This window comes from Zingiber officinale, chromosome 5A (genome assembly GCF_018446385.1).
Source record: "Zingiber officinale cultivar Zhangliang chromosome 5A, Zo_v1.1, whole genome shotgun sequence".
Taxonomy (NCBI): Eukaryota; Viridiplantae; Streptophyta; class Magnoliopsida; order Zingiberales; family Zingiberaceae; genus Zingiber; species Zingiber officinale.
In genome coordinates, this window is record NC_055994.1 from 6,866,901 (window position 1) to 6,883,556 (window position 16,656).

At 38.9% G+C, this 16,656-nt stretch overlaps 1 protein-coding gene across 4 annotated transcripts in view; it reads left to right on the forward strand.

The window, feature by feature from the left end:
• LOC121979506 (ubiquitin C-terminal hydrolase 13-like) overlaps positions 1-16,594 on the forward strand; it is a 37,052-nt gene extending 20,458 nt beyond the window's left edge. For 2 of the 4 annotated variants that reach the window (XM_042531497.1, XM_042531495.1), the window contains exons 20-32: positions 9,719-9,787; positions 9,867-9,977; positions 12,331-12,386; positions 12,472-12,652; positions 12,743-12,844; positions 12,925-12,996; positions 13,150-13,215; positions 13,618-13,683; positions 13,812-13,898; positions 15,271-15,387; positions 15,675-15,749; positions 15,817-15,903; positions 16,023-16,594. In XM_042531497.1, coding sequence (XP_042387431.1) covers positions 9,719-9,787; positions 9,867-9,977; positions 12,331-12,386; positions 12,472-12,652; positions 12,743-12,844; positions 12,925-12,996; positions 13,150-13,215; positions 13,618-13,683; positions 13,812-13,898; positions 15,271-15,387; positions 15,675-15,749; positions 15,817-15,903; positions 16,023-16,064 — 1,131 coding nt within the window. In that variant the 3' untranslated portion in view covers positions 16,065-16,594. The remainder of the gene's footprint in view (positions 1-9,718; positions 9,788-9,866; positions 9,978-12,330; positions 12,387-12,471; positions 12,653-12,742; positions 12,845-12,924; positions 12,997-13,149; positions 13,216-13,617; positions 13,684-13,811; positions 13,899-15,270; positions 15,388-15,674; positions 15,750-15,816; positions 15,904-16,022) is intronic. The other 2 variants (XM_042531496.1, XM_042531498.1) reach the window with 1 other exon arrangement.
• Positions 16,595-16,656: the final 62 nt, after the last annotated feature.

The window sequence follows — 16,656 nt, forward strand, 5'->3', positions numbered from 1 at the left end:
GGTTGGTTTTACTTGGTATCCACCTCACAAGAGGTGACTAATCCAAGGATCCACACCAACACACACACCCTCCACTAAATAAAACTCTCCTTTATGGTAACTACCAAGGGCGGAGAAGCCCTACAAGACTCAATACAAGAAGAGAGGAAAAGGATACAAGAAATACAAGCTTACAAGCTTACAATGAGTACAAAACCCTAACCCTAGCTTCTCTTCTTGGCTTTGATCCGCCTCTTGACTTGGAGAGCTTCCAAGATCCTTCAAGAACTGGCGATCTGAGCTTTGTGAGCGCTGTGGGCTGGAGTGAATCGGTGAAGCATCCCGCAGGCCATGAACGCCTGCGGCTATAAACGACGCCAACGGTCGGATCCCGATCGATTCGAATGTTCCCGATCGATCGGGGGCTTGATCGATCCACGGATCGATCCGAGCTTCTGCTCGAAGCGCTGGATCGATCCACGGATCGATCCGGCGCTTATCGCGCGACAGCGTCCCAATCGATCCATCGATCGATTGGGACCTCTGATCGATCCACGGATCGATCCGAGTTTCTCTGGGACAGGTTTGGATCGATCCAGCGATCGATCGAGCTGGATCGATCCACGGATCGATCCGACTTGAATTTTGTCCAAAACCAAGTCCCAAACATCCCGAACCAACATCCGGTCAACCTTGACCTGTTGGTATGTCGCCTAGCATCTAGTCACCCTCGACCTGCTAGACTTCCTTACCAAGTGTCCGGTCAATCCTTTGACCCACTTGACTTTTTTCCAAGTATCCGGTCAATCCCTTCGACCTACTTGGACTTTTCTTTCACGCCAAGTATCCAGTCAATCCTTTGACCTTCTTGCCACACCGGATGTCCGATCATCCTTAATCCATCTGGATTTCCCTGCTCGGCTTCACTCACGGGACTTTCACCTAGCTTCACTCACTAGGGTTTTCCATCCGCCTAGCTTCACCACTAGGACTTTCACTGGCTTCACTCACCGGGTTTTCCATCTGCCAGCTTCACTCACTAGGACTTTCACCGCTTCACTCACCAGATTTCCATCCGCCCAGCTTCACCACTAGACTTCCTTCCTTCACTCACGGGACTTTTCTTCACCGCTTCACTCACCAGGGACTTTCATTTGCCTAACATCCCGGTTAGGACTTCCCAGTATTCGATCAACCTTGACCTACTTGACTCTTCTTCAATCAATATCTTATCGCAAACATCTAAACCCAAACCAAGACTCACCTTGGTACCGAGTCAACCTTGACCGAGGGATATTGCACCAACAATCTCCCTTTGATGTTCGACAATACCACAATAACACTTACAATCCCATATGTAAGTTAGGCTAATCCCATAGCCTCCTTCACGCCACTAGGTAATGAAGCATAAATTAAGCTCTTCATTCTCCCCAAGAGGGCAAACTCCTCTAGGTAATGAAAGCCTAACTTACTTCCTTTCACGAGTCCTTTCATTCTCCCCCTGACCTTTCCATAGGTAATGAAGGACTAAGCTTAACCATACATTCTCCCCTATGGCACACATCAACCCATCGTTGGACACACATCAACCTATGCTCCATTCGGGCACACTTCAACAAATCCATTTGTCAAGACTCTCCCCCGAAGAGTTGCTCATCGTTGTTCACAACATCACTCGTTGTGATCAACACGATAATGAAGGTCTCATACCCTTCATTTATCCTTAACTTCTCCCTCAATGTAGACAACTACCCAACCTTGAGCATTATCTACCACTTGAGTGTCCACTTGAAATAATGAGGATATCCACTCCCCATTTCTCCCCATTTCAAGTTTAAATGCTCAACCTTGAGCAAGTCCACAACAGAAGGTTAATCACCTTCCAAGGTTCATGAAAAATAATTTTCATGTCTTTAAAGAGTCCCTCCCCCTAAAGACATGGTGGTAACTTCTGTCATTGCACCAACAATGACTTGGAATCCCTAAAACATTAGGAAACCCAAATTTAGAAGTTTTGAGGTTCAAATATTCAAAATTTGAAACAACCTCAACCTAAACTTCTACTTAGTCTTCGTTAACCAATCCATCCTTGTTTTCAACATGAAAACACCCTTTGTATGTATACAAATGTATTTAAGGGGTTTGGAATGGTTACCTAGACTCAAAGAGGTTCAAAGATGCTGAAATCGGCATTCCCGGACAAAATCAGCAACTTGGATCGATGGAGTTGGGTTCCAATCGATTGAACCTTTTCGAATCGATCCACGGATCGATTCAGACTCCCGATCGATCGGTGATCGATCCAGAGCACCTGCAAGCCGTTGAATCGATCCATGGATCGATTCATGGAACTCAATCGATCCATGGATCGATCGAGACTCGATAGTTGCTGAAATTCCATTTCAGTCAACTTCGAAACCCCTAGAAAATTCTACAAAATCCAAAATTATGAAATTTCGTGTAGACATTATTTAGGCATACTTAATCATGGAAAATAGCTTTCTGAAAATACATCATATTTTCAAAGATTGACACAAACTTGAAAACTTGCAAAACTTTAGTGTTTTTCTTCAAGTTTGTTCAACTATTCAATGGTGATTACTATCAAAGATAGCCTTCACCAAGGTTTTCCAAAACATTTTAAAACATTTTCAAAACCAATATCCCATCATGTTCCTTGGGCATAATGCACATGACTTGTACATTAGCTTTCCCAACGATGGGAAAACACATAACTATGTGTTTTGATGAATTTAAAACTCAAAGGAATGCACTAAATCAACATCTTGAGCTTTGTTCATCATCCTAACATCTCACTTGTATATAATATGCACTAAAACACATACAAGTCACCTTAGAGGTCTTTGTGAGATGTAAAATTTGGTTTTGCCCTATTCTAGGGATCATGCATATCTATCTAGGCATTTTAGAGATATTAGACATCCACCCAGGATGTCACTTGTTAATAAGTGTCGTTAAATGCCATTCGTCCTTAATTACAAGGAATTAAACTAAATGCATGATTATGTTATGGCATACATCAAAAGAAAATAATTTTCAAAAGAAAATATCCTATTGCTACATGATGTATGAATGTCATGACATGGTATTTTTTTTGGATTTTTCATAATAAAACATGAATGCAAAAATAGACATGATGTCATGGCATATGATGGGCAAACAATCATGGCAAGGTTTAGCATAAATAAAATATACCTAGATTAACTATCTAAGTATCCTTAAAGTCTTAGCTAAACTTACAACTTAAACCTAGATTGCCCTAAAGTGCTTCAAGAGAGTGCCAAAACCTAAATTGGCACTTCTAATTTCCTTGATTTAATGTATGCCAATTGAAAGTAAACATGTCCTCAAATGTTGGCATATTCCATTTTTCCTCAAGAGTAGCACTTTTAAATTAAGGCTTAGTTTGCCTTTAATTTCCTAATAACATACCAAAATCCCAACTTGGTAGTTCTTGTGTTTTCTCAAATTTGTGCCACTTTAAAATAAAATCAATTCTTCCACCATTAGGCACATTTTACTCTTTCAAGGAGTAATCAAAAGGTCCATTTTATTTTCAAAGGTTAACTAAAACCTTGAAAATGCTCCTTGAGTGTCAATTTCCTCAAAGTTGGGTTAACTACCCTTCTAATCGGAGTTAACACTCTCTAACCCATCTATGGGGTAGAGAAGATGCTCCTAGGAACCCAACACCTATTGGTGCTCCTTGGATGCTCTAGGTACTCACTAGGGATAACTTCCCTAGATACCTTCCTAGTGACCTTGTTGGGCTTCTTAGAAGCCTTGGTCACATTTTCTAGGTCAACTCTAGGGATAACCTCCCTTGTGACCTTGTTTGTGACTTTCTTAGACTTCTTAGAAGTCTTAGTCACATTTATTGCAAAAATACTCTTAGGGATGACTTCCCTAGCATTTTTGGCTTGACCACTAGACCTAGGGTTTGTTCCATAACTATATGGAACTCTATGGTAAGAGGGCACATCCTTCTTAGCCTTTGGTTTGTATCCCAAACCTCTATGGCCATTAGATGACCTTTGTGCTCCTAGACCTAGGCTATGCTCATTTTGCCCTAATAGGATATTTTCCATCCTTTTTAGGGTCTTTTCCATTTTATCAAGTCTTGACCTCAAGACTTGATTTTCTATCACTAAGTCCTTAGTTTTAGATTTTTCATTTGATTCATGAGCATATTTGTTTTGGGGCTTGTATCTAAAATCTTTAGAGTTATTGCCCAAGTGTCTATCTACCTTCCTAACCTTAGGTTGGGTAGTTTTGGCATGTAGGGCCACATGTTTTTCCTTAAGGCCCTCATGCTTCCTATTCTTATGGTAAATCGCATTAAAATGATAAAAATTTGACCTAGCATGCTTTTTACCATTTTGCAAGGGAATAGGCTCAATGAAAGTTACCTTCCTTTTTACCTTGGAGGCTCCCCCTTGACTAGTGCCTCCTTGAGCCTTGACCATCTTCTTCCCCTTGGGGCATTGACTTCGGTAATGCCCTTTTTGTTGACACAAGAAGCACACAATGTGCTCCTTGCTCTTCTTTGTCCCGGGGGTGGTCTCCTTGAGCTTCTCCTTGCCCTTTTGTGCCACTTGGCCCTTCTTCTTGGCCAATTTAGGGCATTTGCTCTTGTAGTGCCCACTTTCCCTACACTCAAAACATATTATATGATTTTTATTTTTAATTGAAACATTTATACCTTCTTGTATAGGGATGACACTTGCTCCTCCATTTGATATTTCTTGAATTTCGGAGGTGGCACAATCTTCTTCTTCTTCACTTGACCCGGATGTAGAAGCTTCTCCTTCTTCTTCGGAAGTCGAGAATGCTCCCCTCAATCCCAGAGGTGGAGGCTTCATCATTTGAATGTGAAACAAGGAGTATGCCCCTCCTTTCCCTCGGTGCATTCCCTCGAGGATGAAGCTTCTGGATTTCCTCTTCTTGAGGTTGAGTATCTCTCAACCTCGGAGTCCTCCTCTTGGTCTTGATCCAATGAGTCGCCCTCTTTGGATTCTTCTTGATTTGATACAGTGGAGGGGATCTCATGAATTCTTGCCAATTTGCTCCAAAGCTCCTTGGCATCTTCAAACTCTCCAATTTGTTCCAAGATGTTGCTTGGCAATAAATTGACCAATTGCCTCGCCCCTTTGGATTTGGTCTTTGCTCCATCTGCTCCTTTTGAGTACTTTGCCCTTGGAATTTGTGGGAGCTTCAAAACCTTCCATGAGAGCAAACCATTGCTCTATCTCCATCATAAGAAAATTTTCGATTCTTGATTTCCAAGAATCGAAGCTTGTAGATGAATATGGTGGAGCCACCCTTGTGTCAAATCCAAGTCCATCTTGGAATTGCATCTTGAAGTTGAGCTTGATAGAATCTTGAACTTGAAGAATTTGCTCCAACTTCTTCACCCTCTAGCTTTTCTTGTTGTACTTGACCCTTCCGGCGATGATTCCGGTGAAGAGCAACCTTGCTCTGATACCACTTGTTAGGACCAAAAGTAGCTAGAGGGGGGGTGAATAGCTCGTCGCGTTCGCTCGGTGCTCGGCGTTGCTTGTTCCTTCAAAGATGTGCAGCGGAAAATACAGAAACAAACACACAACGCTAACACGGTTGGTTTTACTTGGTATCCACCTCACAAGAGGTGACTAATCCAAGGATCCACACCAACACACACACCCTCCACTAAATAAAACTCTCCTTTATGGTAACTACCAAGGGCGGAGAAGCCCTACAAGACTCAATACAAGAAGAGAGGGAAAGGATACAAGAAATACAAGCTTACAAGCTTACAATGAGTACAAAACCCTAACCCTAGCTTCTCTTCTTGGCTTTGATCCGCCTCTTGACTTCGAGAACTGGCGATCTGAGCTTTGTGAGCGCTGTGGAGGAGTTGGCGAGAGCTCTGGAGTGAATCGGTGAAGTGCTTGCCGCAGCCATCGAACGCCTGCAACTATAAACGACGCCAACGGTCGGATCCCGATCGATTCGAATGTTCCCAATCGATCGGGGAGGCTTTGGATCGATCCACGGATCGATCCAGAGCGCCTCGCGAAAGCGCTGGATCGATCCACGGATCGATCCAGCGCTTATCGCGAGCGGCCCCCAATCGATCCATCGATCGATTGGGACCTCGATCGATCCACGGATCGATCCGACCTGCTACGGCTTTGGATCGATCCATCGATCGATCAGAGCTGGATCGATCCACGGATCGATCCGACTTGATTTTGTCCAAAACCAAGTCCCAAACATCCCGAACCAACATCCGGTCAACCTCGACTGTTGGTATCATGCCTAGCATCTAGTCACCCTCGACCGCTAGACTCCCTTACAAGTGTCCTTCGACCCACTGACTTTTCTCTGCAAGCATCCGCCAATCCTTCGACCTATTTGGACTTTTCTTTCACGCCAAGTATCCATCAATCCTTTGACCTACTGACTCTCCACAGATGTCCGATCATCCTCGATCCATCTGGATTCTGCTCGGCTTCACTCACGGGACTTTCACCTAGCTTCACTCACTAGGGTTTTCCATCCGCCTAGCTTCACTCACTAGGACTTTCACCGGCTTCACTCACCGGGTTTTCCATCCGGTCAAACTTCACCTATAGGACTTTTCTATTGCCAGGCTTCACTCAACAAGACTTCCTTCTGCCTGGCTTCATTCACCAGGACTTTTCTTCTGCCTGGCTTCACTCACCAGGACTTTCATTTTGCCTAACATCCCAGTTAGGACTTCCCAGTCAAGTATCCAGTCAACCTTGACCTATTTGACTCTTCTTCAATCAATATCTTATTGTCAAACATCTAAACCCAAACCAAGACTCAGCTTGGTTACCCAGGTCAACCTTGACCTGAGGGATATTGCACCAACAAAAAAGGCATGCATGTTAGTAAAATAGAAATAAAAGAAAGACTAAAGAGATGTACTCAGATCAAAGTCATGGTACACATCCACCTTCTCATATGCTGCGACCGTCATTTTTCTTGCAAAGTTTCCAAATTTACTCTTATACTTCAACAATTCATCATTAGAAATAGTGAATTGTATGTCCTCATCAGTAGGAAAAATTCTCTCAACACAATTGAAGAACTCATAACATTGATGTCATTTTGTATGCTTGGATCTTTGACGTAAAAAATCGGATTCAACAAGTAAGAGGCGTAATGCAAAGGACTATCAAGTCTACCCTTAAACTTCTCATCAATAATCTTCAAAATAGGGATGACATTTTCCTTTTTTTTGAAAGTCTTTCTAATCTCTTCCTTGGCTTGTTTAAGTGCACCAAATAAAAAGGCCATTGAGGGCTTTTTTTGTCACCGTCAACAAGACGTAAAACTTTCACTAAAGGGGTGAAAACATTCAAAGTCAAAGAAACATCATTCCAAAAAGAGATACTTGTTACCGTCGCCTCCGCTGCTTTCCCCTTCGCACTTCTCCTTAATTTTGTGTTGCTCCACTCCTCGGATGTAAACATAAGCCTCAATTCATCTTTATGGTCTTTGAGACTTTCCAAGGTCAAAAATGAAGTAGCAAATCTAGTCACCCTAGGCTCCATAATAGCCCTCTTCTTAGTATATTTCCTCATAATAGCCAAAGTTTTATAATATGCATAGATAAATATTGTTAGGGCCTTTGCTTTCTCAACTATTCCTCTAAACTTGAGTAGCTTTCCAATTGATTCAAGCATAAGGTTGATTGTATGAGTCGCACAAGAGGTCTAGAAAATTTGAGGTTGTGTAACCTTCAACAACTCCGTCGCTGCCATATTGTTTGTCGCATTGTCCGATGAATATAATAGGATACTAGCAAACGATGGAGAAATAAATAAGCGGTGGAAGAGGTATTTTCATTAATTTTTTAATAAAGGTTTAGGTGACCAACTTAATTTAGGTAATTTAAGTAGGTCAAATGAGTGTAGAAATTTAAATTTTTATTGTATAATTCAAACTTCAGAAGTAAAACAAGTTTTAAATGTGATGCACAATGGAAAAGCTATTGGACCAGATGATATTCCAATAGAGGTATGGAAGTGTGTAGAGAAACAATGTATTGAATGACTTACAAAATTATTTAACATGATATTGAAAAAAAAAATGCATGATCAATATATGATAAGTACTCTAGTTCTCTTATATAAGAACAAGGGAGACGTATAAAATTGTACAAACTATAAGGGTATTAAACTAATGAGTCATATCATGAAACTTTAGGAAAAAGTAATAAAAATGGATTAAGGAAAGAGATCATGGTGAGTGAAAATCAATTTGGGTTCATGCCTAGAAGGTCAACAATAGAAGCTTTTACATCTTTTTAGACAATTAATTGAAAAATATTGAGAGCAAAAACAAGATCTACATATGATATTCAATGACTTAGAAAAAGCTTATAATAGAGTCATGAGAAATTAGTATCTCGGGAAGGGAAGGGAAAAGAAAAAACAGACAAGGGAAGAGGAAAGAATCATTAGGGAAAGAAAAAGAATCCATAGGAGGGCAGAGAGAGAAATTGGGGGTGCACAGAATGGACAACATGAAGCCGGCCGTGACAGCAAGGAAGACGAAGAAGAAGGGAAGACCCTCCCTCTTGAACCTCTAGTGTCGCAGCCTTTGCCTTCGGCTGCAGCAACACCAACATTACAATGTTAGCTCCACTAACGATCCCCACCGAACTGTCGATGATGACAATGAGTCTGACCAGGGGAAGCGGGAGAAGAATCTCCACCTCGCTAGCGGACCCTCCCTCTTGGATCTCCAGCACCGTAGCCTTCGCCTTCAGCAGTAGCACTGCGATCTGAGTCTCTATGACGATCCCCGTCGAGTTGTTGACAAGTCCGAATAGGATAGGTAGGAGAAGAAGCTTCGCCTCATGAGCAGATGTGTCGGGATGCTCGCTGCTCATGCTCGAGAGTGGCCTTGTGGGGATGCCTACGCGAGTGACCGTGCTGGGTAAGTTGCGTAGGGTTGTCTGTGCTCGCATGGTTGAAGGCAAGAATGTGATAGACGAGAAGGAAAGGCGTTCCGTCCGATTTTGGGTGATAAAAATTTGTTAACAAATGAATCCCCGTAAGGATTTGTAAATCCAGCCTTATATTATTTCCTAACAAGTAAACAATGGGAAGGATAAATAATCAATCCTTCCTTACAAAATGAACAATGGAAAGTTTTCTGTGCGGAAAACTTTTTTCAATTTTTGAATCCATCCTTCCATGTAAACTGAGCATTAGTGATTAATTGTTCATCTTTATATTCTTTTGAAAATCTTTCTACCAAATAGGAGGAACAATAAAAGAATTATTAATCATGTAATAATCAGACCAAATAATTTTTCCTTTTTTTTTTCCATTAGATTGGCTATTGAAATGACAATTTTCTTTCTAGACAAATAATATCACACAAATTCCACTCTACACCAATGTTTTGTTTTGTATACCAAACATGTTTCAAATTTTTAAGATTTTCAGGAAAATTGAAATCCACTTTTATTTCTCAATTTTCTCCCTAAATATATAAAAGTATAACGTTTTCTGCCCAAAAAATGGGCATACAACTCTCCTTTTATTTATGTGATAGACTTTTCATACACATGTTTATTATTAGACGAATACACCTCAATAACAAAATATTGTTCTTTATAGTTTTGTTTTCATGTTCTATATTATATGTTAGTCCAAGATAAGGATATATAATTGCACTCTGCTTCGATATTTAGGAAATAAAGTTTGAACCGAATGTCATGTGTGAGCATATTGACATGCGGATGTCTTTCAAGTCAAGCCAGGTAAATATGATGAACAATTTCCTTTTTAACTTTTTACCTGCTATCCTATTCATCAGTTTGTATGTATCTCTGAATGTAGCTTGAAGACGGAGATATCATTTGCTATCAAAAATCTTTAACATCGGCAAATAGGAACCAGTTTCGATATCCTGATGTTCCTTCTTTCTTGGAGTATGTTCGTAACCGCCAGGTCTGTCTTTCTGATCTATAATGAATTTCATTCTTATCATCTTTCTGCATCCAAGTTAGAGTTATGGAGTCTTTCCTGAAGAAAGCAATCAGTAAAAACATAGAGAAGGAAACAAATTGATTGGAAAATGTCCAATCTCTTAATCATGATGGGATCTTAGACGTTCAGCAGATGTTGAAGTCAAACAAAAATGTTTTATAGATATTCCATCAAAAAATTACTATGACAAAAAGCACAGTTGAGAAGTGAAATGCATAATAACTTGGTTTCCACAGTTATGAAACTAAAATTGTATTCTTGGTTGAATTGAATCTGTTATTCCAAATTGGGTTCTAACCCATCATATATTTGTAAGGATTTTAAATCTATCACAATCTTTTAATCTTACCAAATCTATCATATGGTTTTAGACTTGTGGAACAAATTTATTGCCTGTTTAAAAATCATCCCTGCTTTTAACTTGTTGATGGAATGCCAATTCAGCCATGTGGTCTACTTCACTTGCCAACTCAATGACTATTACTTAATTTAATACAGTTGATCCCTTCCTCAATTGCCCTTCAAAGTGAGTGTTTGTGTCCTTGGCAACAAAAGCCTGCTGCCCCAACTTCAGTCTCAATGAGCTTGACTTAGACTTCATCCTCCTGGCTGGATCCATCATCAACTTCATTCTAATGCACTTCTTGCCCATGCCTTCACCTCTACTGCTATTTTCTTTGCCTCCACGGAGTGTTCGCTTCTTGCCCGCTAGCCACATCTTTGAACCAAAGGGCCTACTCCCTTTTTTTTTTTGGGGGATAATCCAGGTATCTGAGGAGCCTTGGACTCAACTAATCCTAGAGGCGGACGGCCTTCCCCCGGTTTGCCCACCGGGTAAATTCGGAATCATAATGGCTTCTTGCCCAGCCGCCAACATCCCAGATTTTTAATCCTACTTTAGGAAAATGCCAATCACTGTGCCGTAGTTGGGATTCGAACAAAGGGCCTACCCTTTGTTATCATGTCTGAACACATTGTTTATAAAGGCGTGACCCATGCAGCTATTAAGTTTATTATTGGGCTCATAGGGACCACAATCTCTAATGGAACTTTATAAAAGAGGATGGATTCAGTGTTTTAGGTTCCTAACAAGCCCCAGAACTTATTTGAACTTGGCCTACCAAGAGACAAGGTTCGCTTGGCGTGTATGGACTATAATAATGCCAAAGGAAAATATAACAAAAATTAAACTAAATGCATACCCCAAATGAAATATCATCAAAATGGAAGAGCATTAGAGATCTTCCTTCAAGGCCATGAGCAGTCCACCACTGGAGGGGGTGCAGACTGCAGAGACCCCAGCAACGTTTAGATTGCCACAAGGGCAAGTGGCTAGGGCAATCAAGGTGTGGGTGGGTGCTGAATCTAGGTTTTTTAGTTTTTTATTTTAATAGTTGTTGAGTTGGTAGGTGATATAGATAACTTAGCTGAGTAGGCATTCCACTGCATCAATACTTTGCCAGCAAGTTGACAGCGGATGGAATGCAGTTTGATGGGTGATAGATTCTTGCTGAAACCTATTTCATATGATATATTTGAAAAGCTTCAAAGGTTGTGACAGATTTGACATTCTGTAAAATGTACACAAGTGATGTAGTAACTAAATTTCAACCAAAAAAAAAAGATTTAGTAATTAACTCTTTAAAAAAAAATCAAAAAGATGCGCTTGTATTTGACTGCTTGAGTTTAATGTTCTAGAATAATTCTAGTGCGACATATGGACACTAAGCAGAGTCTAAATTGTATGTCACACCATTGTGATATTATACTATACTGTATACAATTTCAATTGGAAGTTTTCTCTACCTTTTTCTTTTCTCCTCAAAATCCATGCCGTACATTTAAACCCATCAAAATCCAGTCTATGGATGATCAAATTTGCAGAATTTTTAAAGGAACATAGGATAGCAAGAGTTTGTAGGATACATGAGTGAGGTTTAATCTGAGAGAGTTGAAAAAATAATTGGGGTTAGAAATAGGTGTTAGAGGGTCTTATATAAGCTTAAACCAGACACCCAGTAGACAAACAAAAAATTAATGGGGTCAGCAATAGATGTTAGAGGGCCTTATATAAGCTTAAATCAGACACAGTGATAAACAAAAGACTAAAGTAAGCTACCTACCATTTTCTCCTCCATACATTTCTAAAATGGAATTATAGATAATACAAGAGATCAGTATTGAGTGTTTGGCATTTGGTAATTATTGGTTTATTATTTTGTTTGCTTTAATTATCTTCTATATTAGTAACTACTCTGCCCTACCATGGGTTTGTGAGACCTATACTCAAGGTTTGTATGATATGATGTTATAGGTTGTTCATTTTCGATCTTTGGAGAAGCCAAAGGAAGATGATTTTTCCTTGGAGTTGTAAGTATTTGAGAATATAATTTGCATAATTGTACCTAGCTATGTCATCTTTCTAACCTTTTACTCTGATATGATATCTATTCAGATCCAAACTTTTCACATATGATGATGTTGTTGAAAGGGTTGCGCGTCAACTTGGTGTAGATGATTCATCTAAAATTCGCCTTACATCTCACAACTGTTATTCTCAGCAGCCTAAACCACAACCCATCAAATACCGGGGTGTAGACCACCTGTTAGACATGCTGGTTCATTATAACCAAGTTGTTCAACTTTTTTACAATATTTATTCATCCAAACTAATTGTTTACATTAAAACTTAGTTCAATTAAATCATTCTGATTTAACTGCTGCAGACTTCTGATATTTTGTATTATGAGATATTGGATATTCCTCTCCCCGAATTGCAAGGTTTAAAAACTCTGAAAGTAGCTTTCCATCATGCCACAAAAGAAGAGGTGGTTCAAACCTTCACTTCTTCTGTAGCTATATTTTGTTTTTATGAAGCTTTCTTAAACGTAAACTTTTTCAACTTCAGGTGGCAATTCACACCATTAGACTTCCTAAGAATAGTACTGTAGCCGATGTAATCAATGACCTCAAGACCAAGGTAATTACATGTATGTGATGTGGTTATTTTCTTCTTGAATATGCAGTTTGTGATGGAAGAAAGAGAGTTCATTTGTTGTTGCATTGATCTTATTGTTTTAATGTTACTTTATTTATGGCTTACACTTTTTTATGGTTCTTTTTTCTCATTTAGGTTGAGCTCTCTCATCCAGATGCTGAAGTCAGGCTGCTTGAGGTTTTCTATCACAAAATCTACAAGGTACCTTTTTGTTATTAATGTTCTTAGAGGAAAATTCAAAAGCTCACATAAGCAGGGTTATAATTAATATTTTGTCTACTCCTAAATGGGATTGGTCCATAAAGTTAACTCTCTGCTCAACTACATTGTTAGGTATAGAGGTTGAGCTCTACCTTGTCCAATTTCTGGCTTTTTAGCTGATATTTGTGTCATACTTTAAATGTGAGAATGTGCTTACATGTGAATGCTTTTTTCTAGTGCGTACTGGTTATTGGCGGGTATTTTAAAGTTAAATTCTATCCTATTGGAGATTTAGTATCTTTTGCCAATTAGTTTCCATGCACCCCTACACATGGAATTTCTTTCTTGTCAAAGCTGTTTTTGAGGTATTCTTGCCTCCATCTTGACTCTTTGTTCATGCAGATATTTCCACCAGGTGAAAAAATTGAAAACATTAATGATCAGTATTGGACTTTGCGTGCAGAGGAGGTGAGTTTTCATTTTTAATATTCAACTGGGATGCTTTTAGTGTATTTGTTGTTTTTTGTTGATGTTTGTTATTATGCTGTCTTATGCGCTAGTAACCTATCAAGTCTAATGAAGTATCATCCTTCCAGATTCCAGAGGAAGAGAAAAGCCTTGGGCTTCATGATCGCATGATTCATGTTTATCACTTTACTAGAGATTCTAATCAGAACCAAATGGTAATTTTAGTGTGTTTGAGTTGTCATTTTTCTTTTCTAATAATTAAAATCTGGTATAGTTTATGTTCACCAACAAAATTCCTATTTGTTTTCTTTTACCTGTATCATAATATTTTTTCTCAACATGGTTTCTGAGCTTTGCGCCAAGAAATTTTTTCTCAACAAGGTTTCAGTCTATGATTGCAACTTAACAGATAGGTTAGTCTTTGTCTCCCTTCTGCTGGTCTCTTTCTCTCATGAAGATGCCAAGATTTTACAGTTTTCTTTTCACATATTATCATCTTTTCAGAGTAAAACCATACTTTACTCAGTCTAATCTGTCTCCTTTTCTCTGTAATCCTTTGACAAGTCATTTCATCTTAGCAGACATTGCAATTGTGACATCTTCCCCTTTTTATGCTCTAGAAGATTTTACTGATTTGAAAATCAGATATATCTTCTTAAAGTCTGACTGACAACCCTTTTGAAGATTATCCAAAGGATCAAGTTGTTAAGTCTCCCAACTAGTACAAATGTCATGTCTTCGTCATATTTTTCTATTTATGAGATTTTTCTGCTTTTATGTGAACTGGAGTTCTAAGTCGAGTCAATTTTTATTTTGTGGTTATGGGTTTAATTCCATATAGGTTATTTATCTATTGTAATGTTATGTAACTATTTTTATCCATGAAGTCTGCAATTTTTTTCCTGTTTGAGTTTTCTTCAAATCTAATAAAGATTGAGAAATTTCCTTTTACTTCATTCTGTACCTTGAGTATTTTGGCCTAGAACAATCTGAACTAAAACCCATGGAGAAGACTCTAAATCGCCTGCAAAGCAGTTGAAGACATTATTTATTTTCTTCAAATCTAATAAAGATGGAGAAATTTCCTTTTACTTCATTGTGTACCTTGAGTATTTTGGCCTAGAACAATCTGAACTAAAACCCATGGAGAAGACTCTAAATCGCCTGCAAAGCAGTTGAGGACATTATTTATTTTAAACCTGTGGTATCTTATATCCTGTCTGGCTATTTGCACGTTCGATGCCATTTCCCCTTTGCAAGTGAGATCTCACAGGTGCTGTTTGGGATTCTCAGCTTGAATTATGTTGTGGTTGTCAATACTCCCTACACTCCATGATTAATTGAATTAATTTCTTGAAACAGATGCTTTTTTATCCATGAAACCTTCCTTCTTTCCCCCCACTATGTTTGTCTTAGAGATGCCTATTTAATGATAAAAATCATCCCATTTTCTTAATTATTTTTCTTTATTTTCAACTTCATGTTTTCTTATGTCATGTTTTAGGGCTAATAATTAGTTTTTTATTTATCTTATTTGCGTTATTTTGTTTCCAAAAAGAACATTTAATCATTTTATGCTTCTTGCAGCAAGTACAGAACTTTGGAGAGCCTTTCTTCCTTGTAATTAAGGAAGGTGAGACTTTAGCCGATATCAAGATACGCATTCAGACGAAACTACAAGTTCCTGATGATGAATTTTCAAAGGTATTTTACTATTTTTGTTGTTACTTCTTTGATCAAGTGTTCATTTGCATTAACATCTTCCATTATTTTAGAGGTCTTTATAAGTCTCTATCATGTTTTTTGTAATGCACATGTCAGTTACTTAATGGTCAGCTTCCTATGCTACATGTGTGCATTTACTTGTTCAGTTTCTAAACTGATTTTTTTTTAAAGTTTGTTCAAATTACATTTATATCTCACCCTTTTATATCTGACATCTTGATATCCAACTTATCGATAGATCTAATAGAATTCTTTTGTTCAAATAGTGGAAGTTTGCTTTTATATCACTTGGACGTCCTGAATATCTCCAGGATTCAGACATTGTATCCAATAGATTTCAGGTATGTTTATTTTGGTGTTTCTTTCTCTGTTTTTCTCCCTATGAAGTTGATTACATTGGTGGTGCAGAGAAGAGATATTTATGGAGCCTGGGAGCAGTACCTTGGTTTAGAACATTCCGACACTGCTCCAAAAAAAGCTTACACAACTAATCAGGTATAACTTCCTTTCAGATTGTTCCTGGTTCCGTTTCAACACCCTATCAACCCTTCAGATTTTTGTAGATTTACCTACATCAATTGCGCAAAGATCAATAGTCCTATGTTTTCCTGCAGAACCGTCACACGTTTGAGAAGCCAGTAAAAATTTATAATTGAAAGTTGGCTAGATCCCTTCCCATAACACCTCATGCTGTCACCTCACAAGCACATGGATTCAGGAGAATGACAGATTCTAGAAACGAGTTCAACAAAGCGATGTGGAATGAAGGGGGATTTCATCACCAAAATTGTTCCGGTATTAGTTGGGATGGTGTGCACGGAGAATCGACTATTTATCTTGACCTCTTGTAATGATTTGTGCACGTTCTTTATATCACTTTTCTTGGTGGCTTTTGATCCATCGAGCCCTCTATTAGGTTTCTGCATGGTTGGTGCCGTATAACTTAGTACATGAGGCTTTGAATTAGAGGGGCGTTTATAGGAGGTATAGCCGAGTGTCTCTTCTGGCCTTTTCCTTTTTCTTTTGGTGTGTGTATCCCTCTTTCCAGCTTTTGTCATACTTTCACACCTTTCTTCTTGGGTTGTAAAATGGGATGATTCAATGTAACTGCTTGTCTTTGTCTTCCAAACCATGTAAAAGAATGAGGCATTGAAGAACTCCACTCCGTGTATCATGTTCGGACTTGCATACAATTTTTTTCTGCAATGAGAATACCGAGTGCAACTATCTTAATCTCAGGTACTGGTA